The following is a 15,746-nucleotide window of genomic DNA, read 5'->3' as shown; positions in this document are numbered from 1 at the left end:
CCCACCCCCCACCCCCATCCCCCAGGCAGGCTGGGCTCGGCTCCCCCTCCCATCCCACGCCATTTATTCCTTGCGAGGAAAGCAAATGCGACTGTTCATTCATTGCCCCTGCCGCCTGCTCCCACTCTCCCACCCCACTTTCTCGGTGACACGCACCCGCAACTGGTCCTCCCCCACGCGCTTTTTAAGCCTGCACCCCGCGGGCACAGCCAGTCTCCTAGGGCGCATGCTCAGGCTCCTCCGCACTCCAGTAAAGAGCCCCTTCCGACACAGTAGTCTCATCTCAGACCCTCTCCCGGCTTCTACTCTTGCTTTTACAAGCTCGCCCGTCCCACGCGCTAGTTCCCGTGGAGTTCAGCACTGTCCACGGCTTGCGTGTGTGACATGTGTGGGAACCCACTCACCATCCTGCTGTTGGGGCGAGCGGCTCAGCTCCCTGGGAGCCTGCGCCAGGGGCCGGAGGTGCGGGAGCCCTTCTAATCCCCATGTCTCATTAGGAGAAGCACAGGGCATGCTGATGGAAAGGAGGTGGCAGGCTGTGGGGACAGGAGTCTGGCCAGCTGACCCTGTTGCTGCCCCTTTCCTGGGCGGGCATGGAAAGTTCAGGAACCCTCCTGCTTTGTGGACAGCAAGGATATATTCCCTGCTGAGGACCTGTAGCCACATTAACTCTGTGACCTAAACACATTCCTCTCCCTTCCTCAGGCGCTACCCCATGCCTTCCTACCTTTTGGCTCACGCTGTTTCTTCTCCTGGTTATGTGCTTTCCTCCCTCCCTCCCCCACCAGGCAAAATCTGATTCATCCCTGAAGATCAAGCTCAAATGACAGGAGCCATTCTGGTGTCCCTCCACGGGGGTGGAGGCCCCCTCCACCAGGCTCTTCGTCCACTGTATCATACAAACAGGACACGGGATTACTCCACGGGCTTTCCCCTTTCCCAAGCTAAGACTTCCTCAAGGGCACGGACCAGGATGTTACCTATCCTTGAATTCTTAGCTGGGAACCTCGCTCACAGTCAAGGTCTACTGAAAACCTCCTGAGCTGAGCTAAAGCGGATGTTAAGGAGGCAGAGTGGGAGGGCAGGGCAGCATCTGGCAGTTTTCATTCTAAAGAAAACTGGGGGGCGGGCACGGAGGATCACAAACCCACTTCCAGAATCAACCCGAAGTCTGAGGACAGACTTCCGGGCACTGGGTCCATGCCCTTCTGCACGGCCTGGAGAACCTTTGCTCTTAGCCCCTAATACGGCCGTGACCTAGTCTGTCTTCCTTACGCTGCAGCCCCGCCACTAGGCTGTAAGTTGCACTTGGTGGGAAATGGTGACTGTTGTGTGTCTTTCAGCATCTGGCTCCGGACTGGGCATTTGGGACACCCTCCACAGTTTGATATCTGTGGTTTGAAAGATTCTGAGCCTCTGGGCTTCAAATGTAGCTATCAGATTTCTGATCTGACTTTAGGAATAATTTTTCATGACGGTTGTGAGCGTGGGGGACATTTGCCAAGAAGAGGCTTTGGAATTGTTTTCTTAAGAGTTTCTTAGGAAAAGGGGCGCCTGGGTAGCGCAGTCGTTAAAGCGTCTGCCTTCTGCTCAGGGCGTGATCCTGGCGTACCGGGATCGAGCCCCACATCAGGCTCCTCCGCTATGAGCCTGCTTCTTCCTCTCCCACTCCCCCTGCTGTGTTCCCTCTCTCGCTGGCTGTCTCTCTGTCACATAAATAAATAAAATCTTTAAAAAAAAAAAGAGTTTCTTAGGAATGGGATCCTTTCTCCACCCATCTCCTTGGAGCCAGGTAAGAGGTGGGCGGTGGGGGGAGAAGGATGCAAGAGAACTTCAAGGTATCCTTGACTTGTTCATGCTGCCAAGTTCAAGCAGGATGTTTTTCATATTCCTTTATTTCCTCTGCTGTGAAGCGTGTTGGATGTAAAAGTTGTTTCACAAAGTTAACATGGCTTTGAAGAAAGAACAGATACACGTAGAGTAACCTACACATCTACTCGCACGCCTGTCTATGCAGGTGCCAATGGCATTGAAAGAATGAACTCGTGTGTGGACGAGGGGCTTCCTGAAATCCCCGGATGTCAGCACATTTTGTGTGTGTGTTGGGGGGGCTGTTGCTTAAAGACGACTTCACCTGAATCCCCTCTGGCTTACAGCTGCAGGGAGCAACGGAGGAAGCAGACTTTGTCTAGATGGGGCGATGGGAGGATGGTGATTGTTTTGCTGCTGAAATAAAACAGTTGAGGTTTGCAGGAGCAGAAATGTGCCCTGCCCCCAGGGGGACCCCAGGCATCTGCCGGGCAGAGGTCGCAAGGTGTGAGGACAGTGCGGAAGCGGGGCTTATCCAGGCCTTAGCCAGGCTGCTTACAGCCGTGACCATATATTGACTTTAAGCAGGAGCCTTGGAGAAACCAGCAGCAGCCAGGAAGACGGGGCAGTCACATGGGAGCACGAGGAAGGAGACTAAGAGGAAATGGGCCCCGTTTTCTGTAAATGAGCAAAAGAGAGAGATGAGACAGACTATAGTGGGAATTTCTTGAAGTTAGGGACCTAGCTTAATCCAATTTCTTAAAAATCTCTGGAACTTTTCTCAGCCTCATGAGGCTGGGCCCTGTGTCCTATCTATTTCTAGAACATCCCCCCTCCCCCCTCCCCAACATATACACTAGGGAGCTGTAGAGGGGCAGTATCTCCTAGAGGAATGAAGGAGAAGGGGAAGGTGAGTGAGCCCCGTGGGGTCCAGGTTCTGCTTGGAGGCCGGCCAAGCCACTCACCTGGCCCAGGCAGGGAGGGGAGGGGATTTTCAAGGGGAGAGACAGTCCATACAGGGAATAAATTACTGAAAGGGGCAGGGATAATAGATAATCAGAGCATGGTTTGAAGAGTGGAGCCGCAGACTAGACCGTGAGTGCTGGAGGACCCGGGCGGGGTATCTTATCCACCCCCTTGGTTTCCAGACATGGGGGCTGAGGACAGAAGGGACCGGCAAGGTCAGACAGCAAACAGGAACAAACTGTATCCTCACCTGGGTTCCTGAAGGTTCCCACTTGTGCTCACTCATGATGGGAATCAGTCCCCGGCCTCAAGGCCTCTGTACCTTTGCACCCTTTACATCCCAGACGAGCGACTGTGCACATCGCCCATGGCTCTTGAAGTTGGAACCTGAGGCCAGCTCCTTGACCTTGTAAAACCATCCCAAAGAGAGGTGAGGAGGAAGACCGGAGCCAGCTGTGAGCTGTACCAGCCACCAGGTGTCACTGATGTGTCTGCCTTAGAGGGGGAAGCCCATCTGTGCTTGTGGAACAGGCTTCTGGGAGTTTCCCGGGGGGCTCCGCCCCTTCCAGAGCACTTTCTCAGGAACAGCTTCCGGGCCTTGGACAGGATTGGGCCATCCACACTGATAGAGAACAGATGGTGGGGCGGGGCTGGTGGCTCTGTACCCTTAACTATGGACACCGTGTGGCCCAGGGCATCAGGCCTCTTGTCTAGACTGGCAAGGGGGCTGCGGGACTCATCTGTACCCACAGGGACCCAACCCCGGGGCTCTGATTCCCAGCCCTCTTCCCCTGGCTGATTCCTAGGTCCCGGAGCTATTCTTCTCCTTGACTGTTGCTTCCGGCTCTTACTCTTGACATAGAGAGGCCCAGCCAGAAGGGTGTGTGTTGAGGAGAGCCCTAGCTAGGCCTGTGAAGAGACTGCCAGCTGCAGGCGCTTGCGGGAAACCTGACCCTCCACCCTCCTTCAACCATTCCCTTGCACTTCCTTGTTGGAGGACACGGGCTGGTAAAGAGCCAGCACAACGTCTGGTGCCAGTGAGCAGGACGGTGGAGCAGCAGTTCTGGAAGACGGGATCCGTGGCTAAGGGGCCTGTAGGGGCTGGAGCTGCCCATGATGTTGGAGCCTCCAGCAGGACTTTCCAAACCTCACCTCTGGGCTGCTCCTGACCACCTCCTGCTTGCTTCGACCAGGACCAAGTTCCAGATGTCATCCCACGGCCCAACTTACCCAGGAGTGACAGGGTAGAGGAGGAGGAGAGAAGAGGATATCTTTAGACACACCTCTGTGCTTCTGGGGCCAGAAGTGTGGGTGGACAGTGGGGGTCTTTGAGCTGGGTGAACCAAATCAAGCCCTTAGAAGTCTTGCTCTAGAAGCCTCAGGTGCCGCAGAGTATGTGGCTAGATCCTGCCTCGGGAAGGTGAGATAAGAAAGGCAAAGCTGGGAGCGAGAAAGGAAGGTAGAAGACACGTATGGTGGGCACAGGCACCCGGGCCACCAGCATTCAAGTGCGGTCAGAGGCGATCCGGGGGGCGGAGTAAGGCCTAAATGACCACGGACTGCAGCAGACGGAAGCACATCATGAGGTCCAGTGGGATGGGTGGCTTCAGGTGGTTCCCGTCCAGCCGCAGGTAGCGGAGGTGTGGCACATTCTCCAGATCCGAGGAGAAGTCATGGAAGGCAACTAGATCGTTGGGGCAAATCTGGGTCCCATTGATTTCTGTGGAGACAGAAGGGAGAAGTCAGCAGGCGAAGTAGGTGGGGGTTGGGACAGGTGGGGCTGGAGGCAAAGATGAGGAGGGAGAAGAGGGTAGACCACTGAGGATAAGAACTGGAGTTCTCTTCTCTGGAATGGGCTGACCTTGGGAATGTGTGACCAAGGGTGAGTCAACCCTACCCCACACCCACCCCACCCGGCTCACTTTACTTATTTGTAGAATGAATTAAGTCAGAACCAGTCAACCATTGTTATTGGAAATTCACTCAGCGAGTCGTGGAGGAAGTACACTGTGAGCTGGACCTTCAGAGACGGGTGGGACCACAGCAGGTGGAGACATGGCGGATGGTGTTCTGCTAGAGTGACCTCCGATCTGAAGGAGGTTGTAGAGGCAGCGAAGCTCCTGGCTGAATCCAGGAGCAGTAAATCACTCAGTGAGCTGTCCCAGGGGGATAAGCTGGACAGGTAAGCCGTAGCCACCTGCGTGGTAGGCTTTCCAATGGAAAAGGAGATTCTGCTGTGTCCTTCACCTCATGACGTGAGGTGAGATGACGTCAGGTTTGTCATCTTCTGATGAGTTCCTTATTCCCCCTCAATCTTGCCTCTTTCGTCATCTGTGGCGTCAGCATTGTTGTTAGTGATATCCTTCTTCTTCTTGGTCTTCTTCTTCCTCTCTCTTCATCGTTGGAGTAGCAGAAAATCGGTGGATTTTCTTCTCGTGTGACTTTGGACTGTCACCTACCGCCCTGACATTTAGTTCCCAAATCTGTGAAATGGTAAGAATGGGTACCTGCCCCTCACCTCAGAGGAGAGGATGTTGGCAGAGGCATTGTGTAGACTGTAAGGACAGGGCACGGGGCAGCTTTGAGATCGTTGCTGAGAACACAGCTATCACACTGACCTAGGGCTGGCTCCGTCCACTCTGTCCATCCGTGACACAGGAGACAGGTTGGGCGCAGGGGACACAGGTGGAGGGGGGGTGATTTTTTGACTTCAGCTTCAAAAGGCTGGATATCCCCTAGCAGCCTGCCCTTCTACGCCCTGATAGAGACCTGCCGGCCATTGAATAAGGTATTCTTTCTGCCTGGATTTTCAGTCTATCTAGCTTTTGGGGTAATGTGTTTCATCAGTTCACTACCTGCAGGACAGAATGAAACAGTTTCCCCTTTTCCTGAATTTGTTTTTTGCAAGCTTTAAGAAAAGCCCTCCGTTACTTCCTGTAATTATCCCAGAGGAGCGAACGAGCCTGTTCTCCCATCCATTTGTTTCAAGATTTTCAACAATCTCATTTGTAGAATTGCAACAATCTCTCTCTCACTCTTTGGCTTGGAAACTGAGGATTCCTAATATTATCTTAGGGATGCTGCCCTTTCCTCTCGGTCCCCTACAAACCTATAGCTGCTACATTCCTGGTGTGGATGGAGGCTGGTTTTGTTCAAGGACCAGATAATATTTTCTCTTTGTTTTAGAGATTTCTGTCAATGCTCTGCTCAGAGCTGACATTGTTGATGGAAGCAAAACTAGGACTTCCAGCCTCTTCTTCTGGGCTGTAATTTTTACCCAAGCCCAGGACCCTATAAATGTAGCTTAGGCAAATTCTGCCTTAAGTGTGCTCTTATGTGATGAAATATTCCAGCCTTCCAGCTAGATTCGGAGAGCACCTGCCCCCTGGCATATCCCTCTGGCTGCCACATCTTCACCAGCTGCCTCCCCTGAGTACGTAGCTGTCTGGCTGCGTACATCTTTCAGAGATTCTTCAAAACCTAGGCTCAGCCCTCCTCTCACAGCTGCCAGCTTGTGCCGGGGCCAGGGCCAGGACATTTCAGAGTAGTGACATTCAGAACATGTCACTGTTCTGCTTTCACGAGAATGCCTGGGACTGCGATCCATGTCTACCCTACCCGTAGATCTCAAGGGCAGAGAAGCTGGGGCTAGCAAGAAGGGACAGAGGAGGAAAAGCTGTTACCCTCCAAGCTTGGTATTCTGGGCACTTCATCCATATCAACCTATTAAATCCTCACGTCCACTTTGTGACCGAAGGTGGCGTTCCCATTCTTATTTTACAGATGAGAAAACTTCCCAGAGAGGTGAAATATCTGTTCAAGGTCACACGGATAGTAAGTGGCAAGATCAAGATTTAAAGTCCAGTGCCAAATGGCGTGCTTTTTTGCTCTACCCATTCCCCCCTCCCCCTGCCCCGAGCTCCTAGAAAGGACTGAGGCAATGAGAGCCTCCCTCTCCCTGGCCGTGGTTCTGGCCGTGGTTGTGGCCGTGGCTGCGGCCGTGGCCGTGGTCCCGCCCCGCCCCCACTCACTCTCTATGCTGTTGTTGTTGAGGTACAGGTGCTCCAGCTTGTTGTTGATGGCGGGCACGCTGCTGATCTTGTTGTGGGACAGGTGGAGCACGAGCAGGTTGGAGATGTTGAAGGAGTTCTTGGGGAGCCCCCTGTCCGACAGCCTGTTGTAGTTCAGGCGAATGAAGGCCAGGTTGGGGAAACCCTTGAAGTAGCCATTAGGGATGGTCTCGATCCGGTTGCTGTCCAGGTAGAGCTGGTGAATGGCCGTGGGCACCTTGGGCGGCATCTTTCTCAGGATGTTGTGGGCCAGGTTGAGCTGCATGAGGTTCCTGAGGCCCTGGAAGGTGTCGGGCTTGAAGACGCCGTCGCTCAGCTTGTTGTGCTGGAGGTCCAGGAGCAGCAGGCTGTCCAGCTTGCTGAAGACACCGGGCGGGATCCTCGAGATCTGGTTCTGGCTCAGCCTCAGCTGCTCCAGGTTCCGGGGCAGGGCCGAGGGCACCTCTTCCAGCTGGTTCTTCTCCATGTAGAGGAACACCAGGCTGGGCAGCTTCTCCAGGACCTTCTGGTCTATCTTGCGAATGCGGTTGTTATCCAGGTTGATCCACCTCAGGCCCGTGGCGTTCTGGAAGGACTCCACTGGGAGCTCGGTTATGAAGTTGTTCTGCAGGTAGAGGTAATGGGTGCGGGGTGGGATGATGGGGACCTTCCGGAGGTTGCGGCTGTCACAGTAGAGGGCAGACGGGAAATCCGGGGGGCAGTAGCACTCCCGGGGGCAGTCAGGGAAGACAGAGGGAGGGCCTGGTGGGAGGGGAGGGGGCAGGTCTGTAGGCTCCGCTGGCTCATGGGGCTGAGGAAAGCTGGGCGTGGGCCTGGGTCTGGGCCTGGGCCTGGGCCTGGGTCTTGGTCGTCTTGTCAGCTGGCCTTGGGCCACGGAGGCCAAGATGAGGAGAAGTGGGAGGAGCCAGCAGAGGGATGACCTCATGATCCAGGTGACGCACCTGCAGGGAGGAGACACGGGAAGTCATTAGCCTTCTGGGCCTCCAGAATCAGAGGCCCTGTCTTGGCAGGCGAGTTGGCCAGGATGGGCTCCAGGGGGGCCGTGACAGAGACCTGTCGAAGCATCTCTTCGTCTGCCTGTATCCAGCAGGTAAGAAAATAACAAGGGTCTGGACCCCCGGCCCCCAGGCCTAGCCTGCTCTGGTGAGGGTGAGCCATCCTGGCGGAAAGCACATCGGCTGTGAATGAGGAGCGCTGGGCCTTGCTGGAGAAGACCCTTAACCTCTCCAGCGCTGAGTCTCCCACTTGCAGTATGAGCAAATCATCCCTGTTTCTAGAAGAGGGACGTTAGGAGACATGAAGCATAGAGTCCTAAATGGTCCATCTGGAAGGGTCCTTAGAGATCCCATAATTCAGTGGTTTTCAGACCGTGCCCCTATTTCTGTGGCGTCCCCTGAGGGAGGGACGCTGAGTGGGTGGCCCTGGGGCACCCCCACCTCACTCCTGTGCCAACCTGAGCAGCTCTGTGTTTTTAAATCTGTGACAGAGAGAGGTTGGGCCAAAGCATATATTTGAAAGAAGTGCCGCGTTGCTAAAAATGGTTTGGAATCCGCCAGTCAAGCCCAGATTCTACTGTTGACAGAAACTGGGGCCTGAGGGGGGATGAAGTGGCGTGCCTAGGCCAGGAAGCTATAGAACCACACGCCCGGGCCAAAAACCCAGGTCTCCTGCCTTCCAGAGCAGGGCTCGCGGAGATCCTGGGAAGGAAGGACCGTGCTGGAGACACGTTTGTGTCTTGTGTCTGCCCCTGCTTGCTCCTCACGCCCGCGCTCAGCGCAGGGAACGCGGCTCTCGCCGGCCAGAGGCGCACAGGAATTTCTCCCCAGATGTGGAGGCTCCTGGGAAAATAAACAGGACGGGGATCAAAAGCTGTGGGGACATCACTTTCATTTCTTCTGACATGGTCTCGCCGCCCCCATATCCACTGGAGCTGGTGGCATTGAGACGGGATATGAAGAAGAATTTCCTGCCGGCCCTTGTGACACAGTGACCAGGTCACTGAGGGCTATTTTGGGGCCGTGCTCCCCAGTGGCTCTGATGAGGCTTCAGATAGGATCGTGTGGGTTGAGTTGAATTAAGCTGGAGAAACAGCGAGAGGGCCAGGGCTGCCGACAGAGGGGCCACCCATCAGCTTCCTCCCCTTGCTGGGGGCTGGGAGGGGTGCAGGCAGGGGTGTCCTGCACCCTCTCCTCCACGATGATGACGCTCCCCTCCGGGCTGCAGCCACCGTCTCCGTTCCCACACTGCTTCCCCTGGCCCTCTTGCTGCTTCCGCACCTCGAGGTGGTGTCTGCCCCTCCACTCCTGGGGCCCGGGGATACAGGCTTCCTGGGGTTCTCTGACAGCTGCATCTGGACCCTGGGATCCTGCCCCTGTGCCAGGCCTCTCTCTGGCTTTCCTCTGAGCCCACATCAGCTTGCACTCTGCCCTTCGCTTCTTGCTGGCTTTGCTCAAAGGAAGGTGATAGAAGCCTCACCAGCGGCTTAGTCCTGGGCCTGGGGCTCAGGAGGCACTGAATGTGACAAGAAAAGGCGCAGAGGGCAGAGCTCAACCCTGGGGCGTAGAGGGTGTCTCCCTGCACCTTGCACACACACCCTCCACACCTAGCCTGCTGTCTCATGCACACACACACACACACACACACCCCTCCCTGCACCACACACATAAGCAAACCCATGTTCACATGTCCCCCGTGTGCCTGTGTGTGAGTCCTTACATAGGACTCTGAGAATGGGAAGGAGAGAGGGAGAAAGGGAGGGAGGGAAGACCGATGAGGAGGAAGGAGGGAAGAGATTGCCCTGCAGCCTCTGTGGTTCTTCCTCTCCCTCTAAGGGAGTCTCTCCCCAGACAGGCCTCTCCAAGGGGGACCCCAAGGGCAATTTCCCTGGGCCTCCTCTCACAAAGAAGGACCCTTCAGTTAGATTCTCGGCTTTACCTCCCGCTGAGAATCCAACGGTCCCACAAGGACCGAAAAGAGCAGACACTCACTGTAACTTGAGTCTTGCTGCCGGGCCCCACACCACTTAGGACTGGTGAACTGTGAATTAATATTTCATAGGCCCTGTAATTTTCTTGAAAATAGCACAGTCATAAACGTTTTAAGGGGGTGGCTAAAGCATTAGTATGCTGAACACAAACATTTTTTAAAGCCCCAATTTCTGTGACCCTATTTGTTTTGGCATTTCTTTATTTTCCGATTACCTGGGAGCCCGAAATAAGCCAGACATGCCTCAGAACGTGAAGCTCTGTTTCAGGAAGGCTGCCCCGCGCTGGCCGCGGGCTCCGCATTGCCCTTCCTTGCCTTTGTCACCAGAAGCAGCTACCAGGTATTGGGCCTTGAGGTAAGCAAGTAAAACTTGTCCAGAACTTCCAGCAAAGCCGCCCTGTGGCTCTGTGACTAGGCAGCCGGCCTTGGCTTGCAGGGTCTCCGGGGGCCTCGGGGCCTGGCAGCCCTGGTGCTCAGTGTCAGGAGGGACAGACTCACAGGCCAGCCTCCTCTCCTTCCATCCACAGTGAGCTCGAGTCTTCCCCATCCCCAGCTCCTGTGCCAGACCCCCCGCCCCACCCCAGCCCCAACCCCCAACCTGCCTTCTGACCCTCTTATCTTCCCCATCCCCAGCTCCTGTGCCAGACCCCCCGCCCCACCCCAGCCCCAACCCCCAACCTGCCTTCTGACCCTTTTACATTCCAAAGCTCTGAGGCTGGCCAAGCTCCTCTCAGAGCCACGAGGAGATTTCGGAGGAAAAGTTCTCTGTGCCTGTTCCATAGAGAAACACTGCATCTGTTCAGCTCCCCTTCTCTAAGCCCCACGGCTCAACCACTCTCCACTCTGTGTGTGTGTGTGTGTGTGTGTGTGTGTGTGTGTGTGTATGCGCGCCCATGCTTCTTTCTTGAGAAAATAAAGTTCATTTCTAAGGCTTTTTTCATTGGGCAACGCCTCTTCCTGCTGGAGTCTGAGTGTCCAGGGGGAGGTCCTGACCACAGCCATTGCTCCTGCGGGCCTCAGCGAGGTCCTAAGTCCCCGAAAGCAGAATCTGTGTGACGTGTGACGCAGTGGAGGTCCCTGGACTCCCAGGGGAGTCATGACCTCCCCCCCCATAAAGCCTGAAGAATGCTCCTGCCTTCCAGAACCTTCCATCCAATCAGAAACTCCCTCAGGGTGGGTCCTGAGTGTGTATGATTTTTAAATATCGTATCCTTTTGCAGGCACACCTCCCCACCCCCAGCTTTGCGCTGGGCGGTGCTCCCTGCCCCGTCAGCTGAGTCCTGTGAGCCAGCAGCACGTTCTGGGCACCGGCATCTGCTCAAGAGAGCTGCTGCTTCACGGGGGCAAAGCCCAACCCAGCATTCACTCCCTCACTTCGGAACATTTCCTGCGAGAGTTCTCGGTTCGGATTTCCGTTCCAAGGATTGGAGATCTGGGCTTGCATCCTGGCTCGGACCCTCCTCCCCAGGCTCTTCATTTGTGTGAGGATGAAATGAGATCACACGCACGAAGGCATGTTGTAGAGCAGAAAATCTCTACCAATGGCAGGGGGTCGTTTATTCGCCCGTTTCTTTATAAAAGAGCAGGCTCTCTAGGGAGACTGATTCTTAAAGTAAGACAGCCCTCATCCCGACCTGGCTGGTGGATTCATTCATCGAAGGCTCCAACAGCCAGGACTAGTGCAACGTCAAGCCTCAGGGCAGGGCTGGGTTGACGTTCACGTGGGTTGGGCAAGTCAGTACAGGCAAGTTTAAGGGTAATGGGCTCTGCATGCAGAGTCTGGGATTGGGGTTGGGTTGGGGGTAAGGTTGGGTGTGTCTCCCCGGGTTGAAGAAGGATTACTCCCCAGTACAGTTGACCCTTGAACAACACAGGTTTGAACATCGTGGGTCCACGTACGTGCAGATATTTTTCAGTAAATACATGTACAGTCCTATACATGTGTTTTCTCTTGCTTATGATTTTTTAAATCACACTTCTCTAGCTTACCTGATTTTAAGAAGCAGTGTATATAATACATTTGGTGTACAGAATAGGTGTTAATCCACCGTTGATGGTATTGGTGAAGCTTCTGGTCAGTGGCAGGCTATTAGTAGTTAAGTTTGGGGGGAATCAACAGTTACATGCAGATTTCTGGCTGGGTCAGCCGTACTCATTGGCAGTCTTGTTCTTGTCAGATTTCCTGCCTAGCTGGTCACCCCTAAACCTCCACGGCTTAACTCAGCCAGTCACCCTGTCATGAAGAATGGGGTGCCCCCGGCCCCAGGCCACACCCATGGACATTGGGATGACCCTCTTTCTTTGTTCCCTTCTTTCTGTTCTACACTCAGACTTCTGAAAGCTGTCCTGCTCCCTTGATCTCTTCCTGAAGCCCAGAAAGAGGCTGGAAGCCGGGAGAGTCAGGTGGTCATTTGGTAGCAGAGGCTTTGAGACAAGCCTCCCTCCCGCTCCAGGCGGCCTGCGCCCCTTTCAAGGCCTCCAAGCAGGGCTCATGTGTGGTCCTCAGGGGACGAAAGGACTGATGAGTTCAACACACTGTTGATGCAGCTGCCCCCTTCCTGGGGCAGTGGGGACGCTAGACGGAGGGTGAGGGTTCTCGGCCCGTCTTCCACTACCTAGTTACGTGACCCTGTCGTCAGCCTCAGTTTCCTTGCCCGTAAAATGGGGATTACATTTCCTACCCCTATATTCCTCACCCAGTTGTTGTCAGAAACAAGTGTGATAAACGACTTTAAAATGAACTGCAGATCAAAAAATACTAAAAATAAATATAACACTATTATGGAGAGACCATCTGTCTCCCCAGCGTCTACCACAAGGCAAAGTGTAAACAGAGTGAAGTTTTTTTGGCCTGAGGCCACTAGTCCAGAAGAGCACGTTTTTCTATTCCAAGGGAGTAGGGACGAAATGGGGTGAGATGGCTGTCCTCCTCTGACGGCCTGTTGCCTCACCGTATCCTTCATTCTGCCTCCAACCCCCAGTATCTCCAACCCCTGAAGAAAGCCTAGAAGAATCTGTCTGATGCCTGGAGCACTCATGGATCTGGGTCACAGCCCTGCAAGGCTTCAGTTGCTTAGCTTGCTATGCTTGGGCAAACCTCCTCCCCTCTACTGAGCTCTACTGTCCTCATCTGTAAAGTGGGCGTAGTAACACCGTCTTATCAGATTGTTTTGAGGGTTCAATGAGTGAATGTGTTGAAAGTGAGTGCTCAGTGAACGTCAAGCTGTTGTTGACATATTTTCAAAGTAATGGGGTCTCTTTCCTTCAGCTTGGCCAGAGGGCAGCCCTGCCCTTCACCCAGAGGCAGGGATTCTTGTAGGGGGATACTGGCTTCTGGATTTCCTCCAGCTCTTCCACGCAGAGCAACGTCCTCCCTTTGGGGTCTGTGAGACCACACTTGGGTCTTAGAACCAACTAGTTGGAGAGACCATAGAAGCCCCCAGCCACCTGGGGGAAGGCCCATTCTGTCTTTTCAATTCACTAACTTCTCCTGAAGGCTTTCTGTAGCAGGTGAGGGAATGCTGGCCAGTTTCACCTTCTCAGCTGGCTCTGGAGCCCCTGTGATCCCTGACTTGTCCTCCCAACTTTTTGCACCTGGCTTTTTTGCCCCTTCTAGCCTTGACATGCTTCCCTCACCTGCCCAGTAAATGGGGCTGCCCACCAGGGAGGGGCGGGAGGAGGAATACAGAGCTTGGTGTTCAGCCTGTCCTCTCTCTGAGCATATCAGGACAGACAGCTGTTGGGCAGGGGGAGAGGGGATCTAGAAGGAACGGGGAAGGACCCAGTCCAATGCCCAGGGTGGGTGGATTAGCCAGTGTGAGGGAACATATGCTCTTTGGAATTATCTTGGAGGAACTTTCTGGGATGCTCCTTATGATGTGGTTGCCAGGGCTTGCAAGAGGGAGGTGGAGGAGAGCCCACAGCAGATCCTCCCTGTTCCTTCAGGTGCTTGCTCCCACTGCCCAGAAGAGGGTGGCCCATTGGGGACACTCTGGAGCTCCTCCACCGGACGGTTCTTGTCCAGGGAACCACACAGCCCTTCTGCCCAGCTAACACTGCCCTGAGTCCTGGGCTCTTCCATCGCAGCATGGGTCTCTCTCAGGCCCCTGATACAGGTTCTCAAACCCTGGCTGACCGTCAGGAACCCCTCAAGTATTAAACAATAGATTCCTGGGCTCCATCCTGAAGGCCTGGAGTGAGGGGTCCAGACATCTATATTTTTAGTAAGCGCCCCTACCCCCCACCCCCCCAAGTGATTTTGAAGATCAACTACATTTGTCAACCCTGATCTGCCCACCCCTACCTGCCCTGGGACAGCACTCTCCCTGCTGTTGCAGAGTTGAAGATGTGGGGAGGAGGGAGGGGCTACTTGGAAAGGAGCCCCATTCAATGACCCACTTTAGCTTCCCCCCTCCCTGACTCAGGAATGACTGTCTTTTTGCCCTCTGCCACAAGGATCCCTTGCCAACCTGGGATGATTTTGAAATTGCTTTAAAGAGAAGTCTTTTCTGGCTGCTTGCAGAAAAAATAAATGAGCTGCCCCCAGAGCTGGGAATTAGGACCTCCAAGTCTTGGAAGCTGGATTGCTTTCTTCCCTTTCTTTCCAAAAGCCAAGTGGTTTGGACCAGAGAGGGAAATTCTGAGCTACTGGGAAGATACTGTGCAGGTTGGAAAGGCACTTTTTTCTCCCTCCTACCCAATTAAGTTCTAAAGCATGAAAAAAACCCTCCTAGCTCCTGCACTGGTTCCTCTCCTCCCTCTCGGCCTCAACTCAGGACACATGATTTTCTTCTGGCGCTGCCATCTCAGTGGGAAGACGCACTTTCTCTTTACCCTTCCAGCTGGGGAAGCATGTGAGAGTGTGAGAGACAAGATGGAGTGTGCGTGCGTGTGTGTGTGTGTGTGTGTGTGTGTGTGTGTGTGTGTGCCGGGCGGCCAGTCTCTGAGCTCCAGCTCCGCGGGTGGGATGCAGAGTGGAGATGAACGTGTGTTGATGTGTGCGTGTGCAGCGAAAACGCAGCCTCCCTGGGACGTGCATGTGCCCCTCTGGCGGTGTGTGACAGTATGTGGAAGGTGCAAAGAAATGGGTTCTAGAGTCGAGTTTCCATAGAAACACCTGCCGTGTAGGAATCCTGCGCAGCCTAACTCCCGGTGCTACAGTGAACCTCTGAACCGAGAAAGTTGAACTTTTGCATCAAGCAAATGCATGAGCACAGAATGAGGGAGAGAAGGTAGAGGAGGAGGGTGCAGAAGAAATGGGGACGGCTCATTGGAGCTCACTTGAAAGATGTCTTTTCGACATCAAAAGGAGAAAAGGTGGGAGGAAGGAAGGGAGGGAGGGAAGGAAGGAAGGAAGGAAGGAAGGAAGGAAGGAAGGAAGGAAGGAAGGAAGGGGGGGAGGGAGGGAGGGAGGGGGAGATGGAGTCCAGATCAGTAAGGTCAGTTGGACAGAGTAGGAGGAAACCTGCTGGAGGAAGGGTTCTTCCCCCCCATCTCCCCACTGGGCTTACCTGCACACACCTGCCTCTCCTCTCAGCTGTGGGTTTAGTCCCCCGGCAAGGCAAGGCTCCCCCTCTTCCTCCCCCACCCTTCGGTGGAGCTGTGGCAGCGGAGAGCCAGCTAGAAGTTCTGATCTCCCAGTGGTGCCTGCGTGCTTGTGTTTGCCTGACTTTTCTTCTACCAGATCCTAGTGGGGTGGGGAGGTTAGGTTAGGGGGAGGGACAGGCAGATTGTAGAGAGGGAGGGGAAGGAGGAGGGAAGGGAGGGAGGGAGGAGGGAGGGAGGGAGCAGGGAGGGAGGGAGCGAGCTTGGGAAAGGAGGAATGACAACAATAAAGTCTTTATTTGGCAGCCAAAACTCCCAAAGACTTCATCCACACACCATGCCCACTAACGGACTCGTTTTTAATAACATTTC

The 15,746-nt window shown here is 54.5% G+C and overlaps 1 protein-coding gene across 2 annotated transcripts; it reads right to left on the bottom strand.

The window, feature by feature from the left end:
* Positions 1 to 1,877: 1,877 nt before the first annotated feature.
* On the bottom strand, positions 1,878 to 15,493 carry LOC103657736 (proline and arginine rich end leucine rich repeat protein). Of its 2 annotated transcripts, none has more exons than XM_008685142.2 (3): positions 15,341 to 15,493; positions 6,807 to 7,786; positions 1,878 to 4,495 (listed from the first exon to the last, which is right to left on the bottom strand). In XM_008685142.2, exons 2-3 carry the CDS (start codon positions 7,768 to 7,770, stop codon positions 4,320 to 4,322), a joined length of 1,140 nt encoding a protein of 379 aa, XP_008683364.1. In that variant the 5' UTR covers positions 7,771 to 7,786; positions 15,341 to 15,493; the 3' UTR covers positions 1,878 to 4,319. The 2 variants fall into 2 exon arrangements, with proteins under 2 accessions (XP_008683364.1, XP_008683365.1); XM_008685143.2 differs by having other exon boundaries at positions 15,351 to 15,493.
* Positions 15,494 to 15,746: the final 253 nt, after the last annotated feature.

This window comes from Ursus maritimus, unplaced genomic scaffold, assembly GCF_017311325.1.
Source record: "Ursus maritimus isolate PB19 unplaced genomic scaffold, ASM1731132v1 scaffold_2, whole genome shotgun sequence".
Taxonomy (NCBI): Eukaryota; Metazoa; Chordata; class Mammalia; order Carnivora; family Ursidae; genus Ursus; species Ursus maritimus.
This window is presented reverse-complemented; position numbering and strand designations above follow the sequence as displayed.

What these genes read in the sequence shown, in the direction of transcription:
- LOC103657736 (XM_008685142.2), bottom strand. Translation starts at nt 7,770, where the DNA reads ATGAGGTCATCCCTCTGCTGGCTCCTCCCACTTCTCCTCATCTTGGCC. An exon ending in CAACAACAACAGCATAGAGA is followed by an intron (nt 4,496 to 6,806) that starts GTGAGTGGGGGC and finishes CTGTCTCCACAG; the next exon opens with AAATCAATGGGACCCAGATT.